This window comes from Brassica oleracea, chromosome C1 (assembly GCF_000695525.1).
Source record: "Brassica oleracea var. oleracea cultivar TO1000 chromosome C1, BOL, whole genome shotgun sequence".
NCBI lineage: Eukaryota > Viridiplantae > Streptophyta > Magnoliopsida > Brassicales > Brassicaceae > Brassica > Brassica oleracea.
In genome coordinates this window covers 2,767,778-2,783,663 of record NC_027748.1, presented here as the reverse complement: position 1 = coordinate 2,783,663, position 15,886 = coordinate 2,767,778, and the positions used below count along the sequence as shown (strand labels likewise).

Below are 15,886 nucleotides of genomic sequence, written 5' to 3'. Positions count from 1 at the left end.
TTTATATTTTTTGAATATATATATATATATATATATATATATATATATATATATATATATATATATATTCAAAAAATATTAATTCAAAAATATTCATTTAAATTAATAATTTTATAAATTAATAAAATATCAGAGTTTAATCATTATTAATTCAATTCATAGAGCTTTTAGTGTATTTGGCTGGTTAATTAGTTAGATTTCTTTGATAAAAAAATAATTATTTATATTTCGGTAAAGTTTAATCTTTTAACCAAAAGATATTTGAAAGCAGTAACTAATATAAAATACAAAATTTGATAAAAAAAATATATTGAGATTGAACATGCAATTGCATAATGCCCCAAGTTATTTTAATTTGCATGCTCTGACTTTTATAATCTGACTACACAAAGAATTATTTTTTAATCACGTTTGTGGCATTTATATTTTGTTAAGGATACTGGTCGATGCAACAAACAACATTTTTAACATAAAAAAATATTTGAATATTTGAATAAAATCAACTATTTAAAGATTATTCTAATTTATTTAACATTTTATTAACATTAGTTGACTTTTTCTGGTTAATTATACAGTTCATGTGCTGTATATTTTTCACATGGCTGTGGTCTATACTCCAATAACATTGTATACATGGGGTAATATACACATATTCCTGTATATGATTCATATATACCGTTTAACATTATTCCAGTTCTGATTTTCTGATTGAGCAAACATTTTGGTAAATTGCTTGTACATACATATAATGTGGATTGAAGTTATTAAATTGCAGTCCGGACGAGGTAGTCCAAGTGGCAGGACGGGCCTGTGGTGGCAACCACCATCCGGGTTCGATTCCCTCCCCATGCGGAAACTACCCTGCCTTTTCTGGACACCAAAGCGGTACTGGGTTCGATCCAGCCCAGGTAAAGCCCTCCCGGATGAAGTGGACCGCTGCCTGACCGGGCCCAGGGGAATGACCCGCGAAGCGGAGAACCACTGGATTATAAAAAAAAAAAAAAAGTTATTAAATTGCAAACAATATTATACCAACCAAATTGGTCTAATGGTAAAAGAGTACTTAGTATGCATTCTGCTATTAAGATTCATTCTTCGTTGGAAAATTTTAATTTTCTTGTTTGGATTTCCGGCAAAAAGTTAAAACCATAATTTTTTCACAAAAAACTAGTTTTGTACAAAAAAAATATTGACAAACAGTATTTGAGTAATCCAAAGTTATCATAAGACTATTTAGAATTTAACAAATTATAATTGATTTTTTGTTGATTTCTTCTTGTTCAAAATAGAATTTTGTTGATAAAAAAACATAGAATTTGTCATCAACATTCAAATTAATTTTTCTTCAGACTTGCAAGTTGCAAGTTGTAGTTACACCTACAGTGAAAAAAATGCTGTGTTGCACATCTTGTTAGGTTTACATTGTATTGTATATAGTGAAAATAGTTTGGGCCATTACGCTATTGTTGGAATAATCTTGTATATCCATATTACATTTGGGCTTTAACCAAAATGCAATGTCGACAGAAAAAAAAAAGTGATTCCACAAAAAATCGGGGTTTAACGGGTCAGACCGGTTTCTCAATGCCGGTACGATGTTCTTAATCAATTGCTGTTGCTGGTACTCGAAACGCAAATTCAAATACACGTCTCGACCCTTCTCGTCTCCTTCCGTTGTAACTCGAGCGCAGCGCGATGACTCAGCCGTCTGTTCACTCCCGCGGTAAGCGCGAGAATATCGGAGTATTCGATTACACCGACGAGGACGAACACGTCGAAGAGATGTCGAAGAAACTCCTCCGAAAGTTCGATTCCCCTGGAACTACTAAAACCCCCCGCGCCATCGATAAGTACGACTTCCTTCGACTCTGTAAGTGGTCTCTTAACGAAATTGTGGACTCGATTTTGCTTTAGGTTATCCTGGGAGAATCTGTTAGGCTCTATAAATATCGGAAGATCACAGTGGTTTCTTAATTTACTTGAATTTTACTTTTTGTTAGCGTCTGGGAAACGAAACGAATCGTTGATTCAAGAGTTGTTCGCTTCTCTGTGATGTATCTAAACTATACTCTAGTGATCATGATGCTTAGATCATCAAGTTTTACATGGTAACACAAGTGAATGAAGATCTTATTCTTGTGTACCGTCTTTTTAATTTCAGTCGCGCAGGAAACACAAAGCGAGAGCAAAGCACTGGACCACATAGTTATTGATGTTGAAGATAACAGTAAGAGTTTATTCGTAGCTGCGAGTTCCAAATTTTTCAGTTTTCTTGAATTTGTATGAGTTTGTCATCTCACTTGGCTAAACTAAGTGTGGTTTATGCAGTCCCAGAAAAAGAAGAACGGTCAAGGTGTGAACCCAGCGGATATGAAACTGTGAGCCTTTTAATCCATTCATGAAGGAGTTACCATAAGGAATAAGAATGTTCAGAAATTTTATGATTTTTGTTTTAGAATATATTGCAGTGTGACCTGATTGATGTAGCCTCCGATGACTCCCGTGGAAGGATTGGAATCAATTCATCATCGTCTTCATCTCTGTCGGAAAATGATGATGGTTAATATAGTTTCAGTTTTCTTTGTTGTTTCTTCCCTCAAAGTTGCTTGCTCTAAAGAAGCTTTCTGAATTATCTCAGCCTCAAATGGAGAAGAAGCCACAAGTGTTACTTCTGTTTCACGTGAAGTTGTAAGTCTTTTCGAGTATGCACTTTTATTAGAGATAGTGAAGGATCATATAAAATTGAAAAACGTAGGCTTTTCTTCTTCTGAAAACATTTTGATTTGCTGTCTGTCTCGAGAGTTATGGATGTGTGTTCATATTCAGAAAATATCTCATACTTTTATGTCTGCATTTACAGGACTCCGAGAATTCACAAGTTCTCATTATCCCTGATGTTATTATATATGGAGATATATATTGCACTAACTCGAAGTTAACATTTTCACGCAACTGTGTGAGTGTTGAAAGTTCATCAGTAAATGCAACTAAAGGGACATTTAGTTGTCAGTGGACAATAGAAGATATCGTCAGAATTGAGTCTCAGTGGTGTTCAGAGGTGATTTCTGCTAGATCATCATTTATGGGTTGATGGGTTTTCTTATGATACTCGAGTTGTAAATTTTCAGGTTGAGACTGCCCTGGTAAACGTCCTTCTGAAGTCCAGGGACGGAGTTGACAATGCGAAAGAGATTACAGGTTTACTATAAGTTCATATTTTCATATGTTAGTGTTGTTTCAGTGCGAGGGGGTTTCTTAACGTTGGAAATTGCTAGCTTTATAAGAGCGCCTACACATCATATCTCTCCATTTGGTAGATTTTGATATTTACAACGTTAGCTCCAGTCTAACTAACACCTGCACCCATGCTTGACAGGCATTGATCTCCTAAAGTTTTCCGTTTATGACGCTAAATGGTCTAAAGAAGTAGAAACCATCAAATTGCTGGACTCAAGATACAAGGATATTTGGTTTGATACCATAACGTAAGTCATCATTATCGCACCATTATGTTAGCATATTCATTGCAATTTGTACAGTATAAATGTTGGTGGCATCTGACTCAATAGGTCGTTGCTCAAGTCCTGAAGTATGAATTTTTCTCTTTCTAATTTCCACATCTTGAAATGAACACAGTGAACAACACATTTATGTGATGTCGTATAAAAAAATCTCTTCCGTTAAGTTGTTTCCTTGTGAACTAGAAAGATTCTTGGAAATTTTCAAATGTACGAATCTTTTCATGAAAAGAGCTTTTGACAATAGTAAAAAGGATTTAATTTGTTGTTAATGTTGACAGAGAAAGCGAAGAAAAAGCTTGTAGTGGACACAATTTGGAAACTTCACTCAACAAGTAAGTATGAACTAGTCTATAATATACTCGTGGTTTATAAATTTGAATTTTGGTAAATGTAATCTGTTAATTTGATCATGTACTCCTCTAATTACTTATATGTTATTTTATGACTTATGTTGGTATTGGTGACCTGAGACTTAGATGTGTATAGAATTATGGAAGATTGTTCTATTAGTTTTTGAAGGCATGCTATATGATGAATGTTTTTTTCGATACCCCTTCTAGTTATCTGAAATATATAAGCAACATATATATGGATGATATCGTAACGCTTGGTGCCTTAAATTATTTTAGATATTGACACCCCCGTTTAGTTTTATCTTACCTTTTGATTGTTTATATTTTGATCTTCAGTCTCGCTGGTTCATTTGAAGATCTCGTTTACCCTCAAGGAGAACCAGATGCTGTAGTAGTTCGGAAGCAAGACATTGAGCTTCTGAAGCCAAGACGTTTCATTAACGATACAATCATTGATTTTTATATCAAGTAAGTTACTATCTTTCCATATTGTCTTAACTTTTAACATTATAACGAAATAAAATCTGTACTCGTAGAGCGTAGAAGGACTACAAGCCAAAAATGGCAATACTAGGTGCATTATTTTTTCATGTCAACAGCAAGGTCAATTCTCATTTGCTTAAAATAGGCAGAAACAGTAGCATGAGTAGATCTTAGGTGTTTAGATTATAATTGAAAAAAACTTGTCGTATTATATTTGCTTTCATTTATATTTACCTTTTCAATGCATAAGCTAGTTGGATGCAGCTTGTAAAGTTTGGTTCAATACTTGCAGGTACCTTAAGAGTCGAATTCGACCAGAGGAACGGGGCAGATTCCACTTCTTCAATTGTTTCTTTTTCCGTAAGCTGGCTAACTTAGACAAAGGTTCACCTAGCTCGTTTGGAGGAAGAGAAGCATACCAACGTGTGCAGAAGTGGACTAAGAATGTGGAACTCTTCGAAAAAGATTATATATTTATTCCTATAAATTTCAGGTGAAAACATAATCCACACGCATGGCTAATTAGTTCTTGCCGCTGATATGATGATTTATCTTGCCTATGGTTGCAGTTTTCACTGGAGTCTGATTATCATCTGTCATCCAGGTGAATTGGTTTCTTCTACTGGTAAGGTTAACTCCCTTTGTTATGTTCTTATACTCGTTTTATAATAGCCGAAAAATAAATTATCACTCTGCTGATGATGAAGTCGAAAACCCATCAAGGGTTCCCTGCATCTTGCATCTGGACTCAATTAAAGGAAGCCACAAGGGTGGTCTCGTAAACATTTTTCCGAGGTATACTCCACAACGTTTCATTAAATTCACTGGCATACTATGCCACAATACTTTTGAAATTAGTCTCCAGAGAGTATTGAGTAAACCTTATGCATAGGAAGTCACTCGTTCTGTGTTTGCAGTTCATTATTGGTTTATTTACTTTAGAATTCTTCGTTTATTTTTCATCCATTTTACTCGAAGACTTCTCAAGTCAAAAGCATCATTGTATCATGAATATTTGTTGTACAGCATGAGTGACCTACTTAAATGTCAATCATGTGATCATAGTTACCTACATGAAGAGTGGAAAGCGAGGCAAGGAAACACAACAATTGATTTATCAAGGGCATCAAATATGCAGCTCCTTTCACTTGAGGTATTACTTCTAACGAGAATGATATTATCTTGAGCATAGATAGAAGGCTCAAAACTAATATAACTTTCATGATTGCTTAAAGCTCTGGTTCTAGATTATCATTTTTTACATAGTACCCCTGCTTGATGCGTACTATAGATTAACATGTTGAAAAGCTTTATAGGTGAATCTTTATTCTGTAGACCTGTTAGTGCCTAATATATTAATGCAGTTTTGGTGGGCTTTCGTCGAGAAAAACGTTACTATTGTAATGTCATTCGATATTTTCGTTGTGGACTGTGGAAATTTCTTCAGTGGTTTTTCTGATGCTGTTGCTTCATTTAACTAATTCAGCTCCCGCAACAAGAGAATTCGTTTGACTGTGGCCTCTTTTTGCTCCACTATTTGGAACTTTTTGTGGCTCAAGCTCCTGCTAAATTCAATCCTTCTCTTATCACAAGATCGGGAAATTTTGTAAGTTGTCTTTTTCTTCATCTCCTTGGATATGATGAAGTTGCATCTGACTTTCTGAATTTCTTGTACCATATTTTATGATATGAAATAAAATCAGCAAGAAACAGTGATTTGAAGGGGATGCTTTAATTAATCTTCTGCTCCTTTTCAGCTAACTAGGAAATGGTTTCCTGCCAAGGAAGCTTCACTTAAGCGTGGTTACATCTTAGAGTTGCTTTACAATCTCCACAAAGGTCATGATCCAAGTATTCTTCCAGCTGATTCCAAAAGCAAACCACCTCATTGCCGAGTTTCCAACGAGAATGATGAAGAAAACGAAAGCAAGAATGTGACTGAGATCTGTAAATGGAGAAAGCCATTTGATGGTTCCTCAGCAATCGTCACATACATTCCTCAAACAGAGACTTGCTCGGCAGATCAGATTCTCAGCAAAGAAGTTTTTTACACGAGAGGTTATGACCTCCCTGAGGCTTCCAAGCGCCGAAAGTCCTTTATGTCGCCTATTGTGGTAATTGCTTTTACTATCTCTTCAATTTAGTTTATAATGGTGATTATCATATCTTTTGATAGCGATTGTTTACTTTCTCATAAACCAGGAAGTTCAAGAAAGTGGTGAGAAAGAAGAAATCCATTTGCCAATGGATACAGAGGAATCTATTTGTCAAGAGATGGAAACATTGCGAAAAGAAGAATGCATGCTTTATATCGAGGACACTGATGATGAAGACGCTGTAGTAGAATACGTTCCTGATTCCCAAGATTCATGTGAAGCTGAGATGAAAGAAGAAGAAGATGATAATGAATTGTTTCTGTTTACTGGAGCATCCAAAAATATTCATAAAAGCAGAGAAATCAAATCTGCTTCAGCATGGATCGAAAAGGGAGTCCACAAGAGTAGGAGCAGAGGTTTAGCTGCTCGTTCTTGCTGTAACAACATTCTTCTTGTGCTGTCGGATGATGAGGGAAGCTCTGCCGCAAGCGACGAGCTTCACAACAAAGAAAACTTCTCTAGTTCAAGATGTAATGTGATGGCCAAGAAGCCAAAGACTATTTACAGAAGATGAATATCGCCAATCTCATGCGATGCTTTTGAGTTTTAGAGTTGTTACGTTGGCAATAGTTATTTTAACTCTTTCATGTATAAAGCAAGTAATCTACATCGATGTGTCAACATTTATATTCAATACTGCTCTCGTCTCTAATACGTTAAGCATTAAAGGTTCGTTTCTCTATAGACAAGGAAAAAAAGAAGCAGGTTTTATCAAAGTGAGAGGATGCAAAAACAGAGAGCTCACACAATCCTTTACTACAAAAAAGAAAGAAAGAAACAGATGTCGTCCATTCAAATGAAGCTGTAGTTGTTAATTCACACGTCGTCTCTACCGCGATGCATTAGGAGCAATTGTTCCAACTCTTCCCTGCGTCGGTCTATCTCCTGCAACAAACAAGATTCAATGATTTAGAAGCGCTATCTGATGAATATAATGCCATGATGATGCAAATGAGCCTCGATGCAAATTTAAACTATCAATATTTGCCTCAAGATCCTTGACAGCTTGTTCTCTTGAAATTTCCTTCTGCTGTCGGGCACGCTTCAGAAAGCCGATGCATAGAACTCCCTGAAGTTCAGACAACGATAAAAAGCATTAACTGACGGCTAAGAACACAAACGAAATTGACTACAACAGACAATAAGATGCACAAATTCGAAGATGCAACCCAAACAAAGATGAAAAAGTTACAAGAGTAAGGCAAAAGGAGAGAGTAAGAATGTGAAAAACGTACTGAGATGACATAGATAAGACCGCAAGCAAGGAGCATGTAGCTAGCGATATTCTGTAGAAGCAGGAGATCCTTCTTCTGAGCCAGATAGTCAGGGAACGCTCTTGTCATCACAGCAACACTGAAATAACCAAATCAAACGAACATAAAACATTTTTAAAAAAAAATCTTAAAACAACCAAGAAATTTTATCCCAAATTCTCTCAGCATCATCTTGGAACTGTAAGTTTCAAATCAAGAACCGCTGATTCAGGCATGACACACTAAAATCTTGACACATGGCCTTGAAATCTTGAATTGTCTGAAGCAAACACTCCAAATAAAAAAACATTTATAAAAGAATCACCCCAAGAAAAAGAGTATGGTAACTTACAAAATCTGAAGCATTCCTCTCCCAGCCCAGTACTCAAGAACCTGTGTGTGTAAAGAGTAAAAAAATTAAACGTGTGTATAAATTAAGTAACCTTGTATAAATTTAGAGAGACTAACCTTGGAAAATTTGAGGATGAAACCCCATTCGGTCTCGGCGAGAACCACAAAACAAGCAATCACCACAGCATAACACCGGAATATTCCATCGAACAGCTAAAAATGATTTAAAAAAAAAAAGTAAGAGTGAGAAAAAGAAAGAGAGAGAGAGAGAGGGAGGTTACGATTTACATCGTGGCTATCTCGGAAGGATCGAATAGCAGCGAGGACGTTAAAGACGACGCAGAGAATGGCGATAAGAGAGGTAACGAAGCTGAAACACCTGCATACAACGAGGAAAGGATCCGCTCTGTTACTGAGCCTCGATCTTATGGCGGCTCCTCCAGAAGGCTCGCCGGTTTCTTCGTGTACATCGGCTCTCTCCATCTGAAACCGATTTCCCCGGGAGATACTCCGACGATAATCCACCGTAGATGCGATGTGTGTTTGGTTCTGGAGGAGGAGGAGATCACTGGAAAGTGTGATTCTTTCACCTTCCGATCACGTTTCTCTTTTCGTTCCTTTTTGGGATAACTATTTATACTCTCTAAATAAAAATACAAACAAAACGGTGCGTTTTGGTTTGTTAATAACAGCATCACTCCACATGTCGCAGTGTCATTGGATAAGCACATAAAGATCCCCCGCCACGCCACGCCATCCAGACTCACTCCCACCAAAAAGACTATTTTACCCTCAGCGTGTCTCTGACCCCTGCCTCTGCTCCTTTATCCTCTTCCTCCTGCGATTCAGAATGTCGCCATCAAGCGCTTCGGTTCTAAGCCGGTACAGCACATAGAATCCTGGGGACGACGTCGTTTTTCCGCTGGGCAAGGATCGGGGAATGTTAACAACGAGGAAGATGGAAGAAGCAGTGGTTTCCCATTTCCTTTTATATTTTTCAGTTCTCATTTCTTAAGTAATTATTAATATTGTGAGTCAAAGAGAGGGAGGGAAGTAAAAGCAATCATTAATCTTCGAGTTCATCATTTCATTACACATTTTTTTTGGAAGATAAAACGAAACAAAACGGAAATGGGGAACTTAGGAAGTGGCGGCAGCGGAGACAGCAGCTTGAGGTGGCGGTGGGGATGGTCGGAGAGTGATCTCAACCTTGTCGTGAACGCCTTGGAGCAAGAGTTCTCCAGGGAACGACACTATTTTGCGCTTCTTAGCGGCTCTCAAAGTCCCAACCAAAGCTTCAAAGATGTTGGCACATCGATCGTCATTGAACAACACACCAAACGTCACCTAAACCCAAACACAAAAAGGAAACCAAAAAACCAAATAAATCCTCAAAGATCTTATCAAATCAAGATTAACATTTTATTTAGATCTGATCGCAGGAAAGCAATAAAGAAAGAGCAATTGACGAGATCTAGAAACGAGAAAAGCACATGGGATTGAAAAGATGAAAGAAGACCTTGTAAGAGCCATCAGGCTGGAGAGAACCAAGACGATGGATCTCTTCCTCAAGTTTCTGAATCTCCTCCTCTACGTTCATTCTCTCTTCTTTTTGGGATTCAAAGCAGAGACCTTTCAGCTCGATGACAGATGATGATGATCTGTCTTCTCCTCTCACCTCCGGACCAACACTTATGTCTGAATCTGATCTGATGATAATTGTTTCTTCTCCTCCTATCCTGTTAAAAAAGGACTAAACCGACCCCACATCTCACTTATGTTTACATAAATTGAAAAATACCCCCTAACATTTCAAAAAGCTTGCAACTTTATCAACAAATTAAATAATGTTCATTATTATAACCTAGAGAGAAAAAATGCGACTTCTTCACGTTTTCGAAACTCTAACCCAAGTAAAAATATATTTTAAATTTATAACAAAAAAAAAAATTAAGAGCTTGATGATAAAGTAAAAACTCGAGATATATATACATATATATTAAAAAAATAATAATAACAAGTCTTGATCTTTATCATTCATTCGTGCCTCCAAAATCGAGAGGAGGAAGGATCTGTCTTCTCCCAATAACACTAAGCACGAAATCGACTATTCACCCCCAAAAACCCTAATCTTTCTTCAATTCAAATCCGATCCATCGATGTCTGTTGAAGAAGCAACCAACGAGACTCATCCTCCCACTCCCCCTCCACCTTCTTCCGCCGCCAGCAAAGCGGCGCCTTTGGGCTCCTCCGTGATTCCGATCGTCAACAAGCTCCAAGACATCTTCGCCCAGCTCGGGAGCCAGTCCTCGATCGAGCTCCCCCAGGTCGCCGTCGTCGGGAGCCAGAGCAGCGGCAAGTCCAGCGTCCTCGAAGCCCTCGTCGGCAGAGACTTCCTCCCCCGCGGCAACGACATCTGCACTCGCCGCCCCCTCGTCCTCCAGCTCCTCCAGACCAAAAGCAAAGCCAGCGGCGGATCCGATGACGAGTGGGGAGAGTTCCTTCACCTCCCTAACAACCGTATCTACGACTTCTCCGAGATTCGTCGCGAAATTGAGGTTTCTTGAATTGATTACCCTAATTGTTCTAAATGTAGAAAGTCAAACATCTTTTGTGGTCTAAATGTATAAAGTCAACATCTTTTGTGGTATAAATGTAGAAAGTCAACATCTTTTGTGGTATAAATGTGGAAAGTGAACGTCTTTTTTTGTAGGCTGAGACGAATAGATTGGTGGGAGAGAACAAAGGTGTGTCGGATAAGCAGATTCGTTTGAAGATTTTTTCGCCTAATGTGTTGGATATCACGCTTGTGGATCTCCCTGGTATCACTAAGGTGCCTGTGGGTGACCAGCCGACTGATATTGAAGCGCGTATTAGAACCATGATCTTGTCTTACATCAAGCAGCCTAGCTGCTTGATACTGGCTGTTACTCCCGCTAATTCGGATTTGGCGAACTCTGATGCGCTTCAGATCGCAGGAAACGCTGATCCTGATGGTATGTTGTGCTAACTAGTCTAGTGAGGAGAAAAAAAATTGATTGCTTTAGAGTGTGTAGTATCTGATGTTGCTAATCTTCACTTGTCTCCAGGTCACAGAACAATAGGTGTTATCACAAAGGTGAATATATACTGTCCAAACTTGCTTTTTTTTTGCCTCTATCATGTAGTATAATTCATGTGTTTTAAAGTCGTTGTTCTGTGTGTTTTCAGTTGGATATCATGGACAGAGGTACTGATGCTCGTAATTTACTTCTTGGAAAAGTTGTTCCATTACGACTTGGATATGTGGGAGTGGTGAACCGTTGCCAGGAGGTAAAGTTGTGATCTTGTGCTGACTCTTCCTTTACTTTTTTTTTTTTTTGCTATTTACCTTTACTTGTACCTTGATTTCTTAGACTCAACCAAATTATTTCAGTGCGGGTGATGACCTTTTGCTTTGTATTTGTGGCTATACATGTTACAAAACGGTTAATTTCCTTTGAACTTTACTTTTTTTTTATAAACAGGATATTTTGCAAAACCGTTCTGTCAAGGAAGCACTTAGCGCAGAAGAGAAATTCTTCCGGAGTCGTCCAGTAAGTTGCATCATTTTGACTAGTCCCTTCATGATACTCTTGAGGTTTGTCCTGATTATATATTTTTTTTTTTCTTTTGTCGCACAGGCTTATCATGGTCTTGCTGATCGTTTGGGTATCCCTCAGCTAGCGAAGAAGTTAAATCAGGTATCTTCTGCAGTTCTGGAGTAGTCTTTATTTTTTGGAAGATGTTGTTGAGTTTTATATGCATTATTATTCACCTCTTAGAGTTACTTACTATGCTTGTACGTATTTACCCTAGTCTAGAGAAGTAGCCTTTGCATTATTTTTTTTACCAGCATCTCTGACAATTTATTATGAAAGTTGATCTATGTACTAATTATTTTGTTGTTGTTGGCTTGTTTTGTTTCTTTCTCAATCGATACTTACTTTAGAACAACTAATTGGAGCTATCCTTTCTGTTACATTTTTTCTAGATCCTTGTTCAACATATCAAGGTTCTGCTTCCTGATTTGAAGTCGCGTATAAGTAATGCTTTGGTTGCCACAGCTAAGGAACATCAGAGTTATGGTGAAATTACAGAATCCACGGTAAGTTTTTATTGCCCAGTTCGCTGCTTTTACGGCATTCATTGTTAGCAATGACACTGTTTTAACTCTGGTAACTAGGATTGTTACACTTTATGGTGTCTTTTGCTCAGTCTTTTTGTTTGAGTGCAATTTTGCTCTTCCAGGCTACTTGCTCATGCATCTACCCTGCGTTCATGACTTTCTTGGAGTCTTTAGTTTATTAGATTACAAAAAGTCTTTAAGTGGTTGAATTAGCATTTAAAATGTTCTAATTTGCAAGGAAGTATTGCTGGCCACTGGGTGGTTAACATTTTCAAGTATATACATTTTGAATCGAATTTCTTATTATGCTACTTTTCATTTCTTTATGACTTGCTTTGACTAGTCAAGCTTATCCTAATTTTTTGGTTTACTGTACTTGAAATCCGTAGGCTGGGCAAGGAGCTATTCTCCTCAACTTTCTTTCCAAATACTGTGAAGGTAATATCTGAAGATGAAATTTTGTTTTATGCTTTGTTTGGTTCATAGTGAGACTCATTGTTACTTTTTCAAACAGCATACTCTTCATTGCTGGAAGGGAAAAGTGAAGAAATGTCTACCTCCGAGCTCTCTGGAGGAGCAAGAATTCACTATATTTTCCAGTCAATCTTTGTTAAGAGTTTGGAGGTTCGCTGCACAACTTATATATATATATATATATAATTTTCCAATCAATTCTTGTGAATTTAGACTGATGGACTTCCTTCACATTGCTTCTTCAGGAGGTTGATCCGTGTGAAGACTTTACAGATGATGATATTCGGACTGCAATCCAGAATGCAACTGGTCCAAGATCCGCATTGTTTGTTCCAGACGTAGGTTTCTTAACATGTTTCTAAGCATGTTTGTCAGGACTTCCAAGCATACATGTGTTTCCTCACCTTTTCTAATTCTCAGGATATCTAATTACAGTCATTTGATACCAATCTTTTCTGCATAGGTTCCATTTGAATTTCTTGTTAGGAGGCAGATATCTCGTTTGTTAGATCCTAGCCTTCAGTGCGCTAGGTTCATTTTTGATGAGCTCGTAAAGGTGAGGTTTTCCTTTTGTTTATTGCTAAATAATAATAAAAATGTTAATTTCAATTTATTCATAAATATGAATTTATCTACAGATTAGCCATAAATGTATGATGAATGAGTTGCAGCGCTTCCCTGTCCTGAGAAAGCGCATGGATGAGGTTATCGGGGATTTCCTGCGAGAAGGTCTTGAACCCTCAGAAGCAATGATCGGTGATATCATTGATATGGAGGTCTGTTTAATGAACTGGAGATCCCTGTGATAATTGACGTCATTTACCCATGAATAGTTTACCAGCTGAGATTGTGTATTGTGTATATAGAGCACAGACTGATCTTTTGACGTGTTGCTTAACTGTTTGTACTGGTTGTCATAATTGCCTTGATGGTGATGTTAATATCTTGAGTGATGTTTGCAGATGGATTACATAAACACTTCTCATCCAAATTTTATTGGCGGAACCAAAGCCGTGGAGGCTGCGATGGAAAACGTAAAGTCTTCTAGGGTTCCCCATCCTGTGGCACGACCAAAGGTCTGAAGTACTTTGAGCAACACATAAAAAATGGTTTTGTGTTTCCTGTTTGCTCTGTAGTGTTTTCTTATACGTTTCATATGATGTAGCAGGATCCGGTGGAGCCTGAGAGAACTTCTTCTTCTTCTTCCGCAAGTCAGGTGAAATCTCGATCTTTTCTCGGCAGACAAGCTAATGGAATCGTCCCTGATCAGGTATGTCATTACGTAATCAATAAACGCCCATGAGGCAGTTAGAAATTTTCAAGCAAAATAGTTGTTATTTGACACTTTCTCCATGACTATGTTCCCAGGGAGTTGTATCTGCAGATGCTGAAAAAGCTGCACCAGCTGGTAAAGTTCTAATTACTGTCGTTTTCAATTGCATGCAAAGAGATGATTTAGCATATTTCAGAAGATTTTTTGGCTGTGTGATGTATCTATGTGTTTAATAGCTAGAGATTGTGGGTAGAGTTTAACTGTTGTTTTATTGGATACTTGATAGCAAACGCGAATGATTCAAGGTGGGGAATCCCTTCAATTTTCCGAGGGGGTGAGAATCGGGCAGTGACCAAAGAGAACTTCTTAAACAAACCATTCAATGAAGCTGTTGAGGATATGTCTCAGAACTTATCGATGATCTATCTAAAGGAGGTGTGTGTCTTCTGTGCCGTCTTAGATGATACATATTGCCCATGCATGTTTTACTTATTCAACTATGCTGTTTGCTTTGCTTCCTGAAGCCCCCAGCTGTCTTGAGGCCATCCGAAACCCATTCAGAACAGGAAGATATCGAGATTCAGATAACAAAGCTGTTGCTTAAATCATACTATGACATTGTGAGGAAGAATATTGAGGACTCAGTACCAAAAGCAATCATGCATTTCCTGGTATGTGCTTCGTACTAAAGTTACTTGCAGCAACTCAAACTCTAGCATATTTGATATTTGAAACCAATACCACTTCTGTATCGAACTCAGGTAAACCACACAAAACGTGAGCTGCACAATGTCTTCATCAAGAAGCTTTACAGGTGATAATGGCTTGTTTTGATGCTTCACATCTGTGTTTGGATAGTCTCTTATTAATGGGTAGTTTGTATCATATGGTGCAGGGAGAACTTGTTTGAAGAAATGCTGCAAGAGCCGGATGAGATAGCAGTTAAGAGGAAACGCACTCGAGAAACTCTCCACATTCTTCAGCAAGCTTACAGGGTATGTTCTCAACTAGACCTTATTCTTTCAGCAAAATAAAAAAAAACTTAAATGTTTATATATAACCATATTGTTTGGATTGTCAAACAGACACTAGACGAGTTGCCTATGGAAGCAGAATCAGTGTGCAGTGGTGGTACCGATACAACAGGCGTGTCAAAACATCTGGACTTACCAGCATCTTCTTCGATGTATTCCACGAGCAGTTCATCATACTCGGCATCTCCATCTACGGGAAGAAGATCCAGAAGAGCAGGAAATCAACACCAAAACGGATATGGATTCTGACACGATCCAAAGAATCACTTGTTTTAAGTTGATGGACGCATTTCATTCATTTAATGGCTCTATCAGGTTTTGTTTGGTATTACTTAATTATGTGTTGGCAAAAATGAAGAATCTATATAGGAAAGTTAAGACACCGGTTTTGGAGTCTGCATTGGGTTTGTCTGTTAAGAGAGTGAAGAAGATTGATATAGTTCCCTGCAACAATAATGGGAAGCAAAAACCCTCGCACTCTTTTGTCTTCTTTTACACATTAATAAGTGACGCATTATTTCACTCTTCTATATAATTTTTGTGGAACGAGACTTGAAACATTTTCCTTTCTATAATTTTATGTGAAATTACGTTTTTAGATCAACATTTTTTACTTTCTTACAATCCAAAAATCAGTGTCTTTGCTATCAATTCACTAGCTAACAGCCAAGATACGGTTGCTTACTCTTTGGTTTAGAAGCCTAACACATGGCGTTGGTTGGCAATGGCATTCTCCATGTTCCCTGGTCTGGATATGTTGCATTATCCCACCTAACTGCTACGTGGCCGAGTATCTTTACGCAAAATGTATGTTTAGATTATTAGTTTCTAGTTGAGATTT

General features: G+C 37.7%; 4 protein-coding genes across 5 annotated transcripts; 2 read left to right on the top strand and 2 right to left on the bottom strand.

Annotated features, from left to right (window-relative positions):
- Positions 1 to 1,639: 1,639 nt before the first annotated feature.
- Positions 1,640 to 7,134, top strand: LOC106313643 (probable ubiquitin-like-specific protease 2A). 2 transcript variants are annotated; one of them, XM_013751521.1, is made up of 17 exons: positions 1,640 to 1,870; positions 2,162 to 2,227; positions 2,329 to 2,378; positions 2,469 to 2,559; positions 2,639 to 2,688; positions 2,861 to 3,058; positions 3,129 to 3,198; positions 3,377 to 3,485; positions 3,800 to 3,853; positions 4,211 to 4,342; positions 4,650 to 4,850; positions 4,927 to 4,982; positions 5,065 to 5,152; positions 5,423 to 5,510; positions 5,844 to 5,963; positions 6,115 to 6,471; positions 6,560 to 7,134. In XM_013751521.1, the coding sequence occupies exons 1-17, from the start codon at positions 1,696 to 1,698 to the stop codon at positions 7,025 to 7,027; spliced, it is 2,373 nt and encodes a 790-aa protein (XP_013606975.1). In that variant the 5' UTR covers positions 1,640 to 1,695; the 3' UTR covers positions 7,028 to 7,134. The 2 variants fall into 2 exon arrangements, with proteins under 2 accessions (XP_013606975.1, XP_013606968.1); XM_013751514.1 differs by having other exon boundaries at positions 2,457 to 2,559; positions 6,560 to 7,133.
- A 6-nt stretch (positions 7,135 to 7,140) lies between these two features.
- On the bottom strand, positions 7,141 to 8,721 carry LOC106313658. The gene is made up of 6 exons (XM_013751533.1): positions 8,406 to 8,721; positions 8,235 to 8,330; positions 8,119 to 8,159; positions 7,749 to 7,866; positions 7,502 to 7,582; positions 7,141 to 7,398 (listed from the first exon to the last, which is right to left on the bottom strand). The coding sequence occupies exons 1-6, from the start codon at positions 8,598 to 8,600 to the stop codon at positions 7,330 to 7,332; spliced, it is 600 nt and encodes a 199-aa protein (XP_013606987.1). The 5' UTR covers positions 8,601 to 8,721; the 3' UTR covers positions 7,141 to 7,329.
- A 441-nt stretch (positions 8,722 to 9,162) lies between these two features.
- LOC106313664 (costars family protein ST45-2) lies at positions 9,163 to 9,871 on the bottom strand. The gene is made up of 2 exons (XM_013751546.1): positions 9,637 to 9,871; positions 9,163 to 9,464 (listed from the first exon to the last, which is right to left on the bottom strand). Exons 1-2 carry the CDS (start codon positions 9,715 to 9,717, stop codon positions 9,258 to 9,260), a joined length of 288 nt encoding a protein of 95 aa, XP_013607000.1. The 5' UTR covers positions 9,718 to 9,871; the 3' UTR covers positions 9,163 to 9,257.
- Positions 9,872 to 10,135: 264 nt separating this feature from the next.
- Positions 10,136 to 15,630, top strand: LOC106309998 (dynamin-related protein 3A). The gene is made up of 20 exons (XM_013747191.1): positions 10,136 to 10,675; positions 10,831 to 11,113; positions 11,207 to 11,235; positions 11,328 to 11,429; positions 11,624 to 11,692; positions 11,780 to 11,839; positions 12,130 to 12,243; positions 12,654 to 12,702; positions 12,779 to 12,888; positions 12,984 to 13,076; positions 13,202 to 13,294; positions 13,377 to 13,514; positions 13,701 to 13,814; positions 13,907 to 14,008; positions 14,107 to 14,146; positions 14,298 to 14,446; positions 14,536 to 14,682; positions 14,773 to 14,825; positions 14,907 to 15,006; positions 15,097 to 15,630. Exons 1-20 carry the CDS (start codon positions 10,277 to 10,279, stop codon positions 15,292 to 15,294), a joined length of 2,442 nt encoding a protein of 813 aa, XP_013602645.1. The 5' UTR covers positions 10,136 to 10,276; the 3' UTR covers positions 15,295 to 15,630.
- Positions 15,631 to 15,886: the final 256 nt, after the last annotated feature.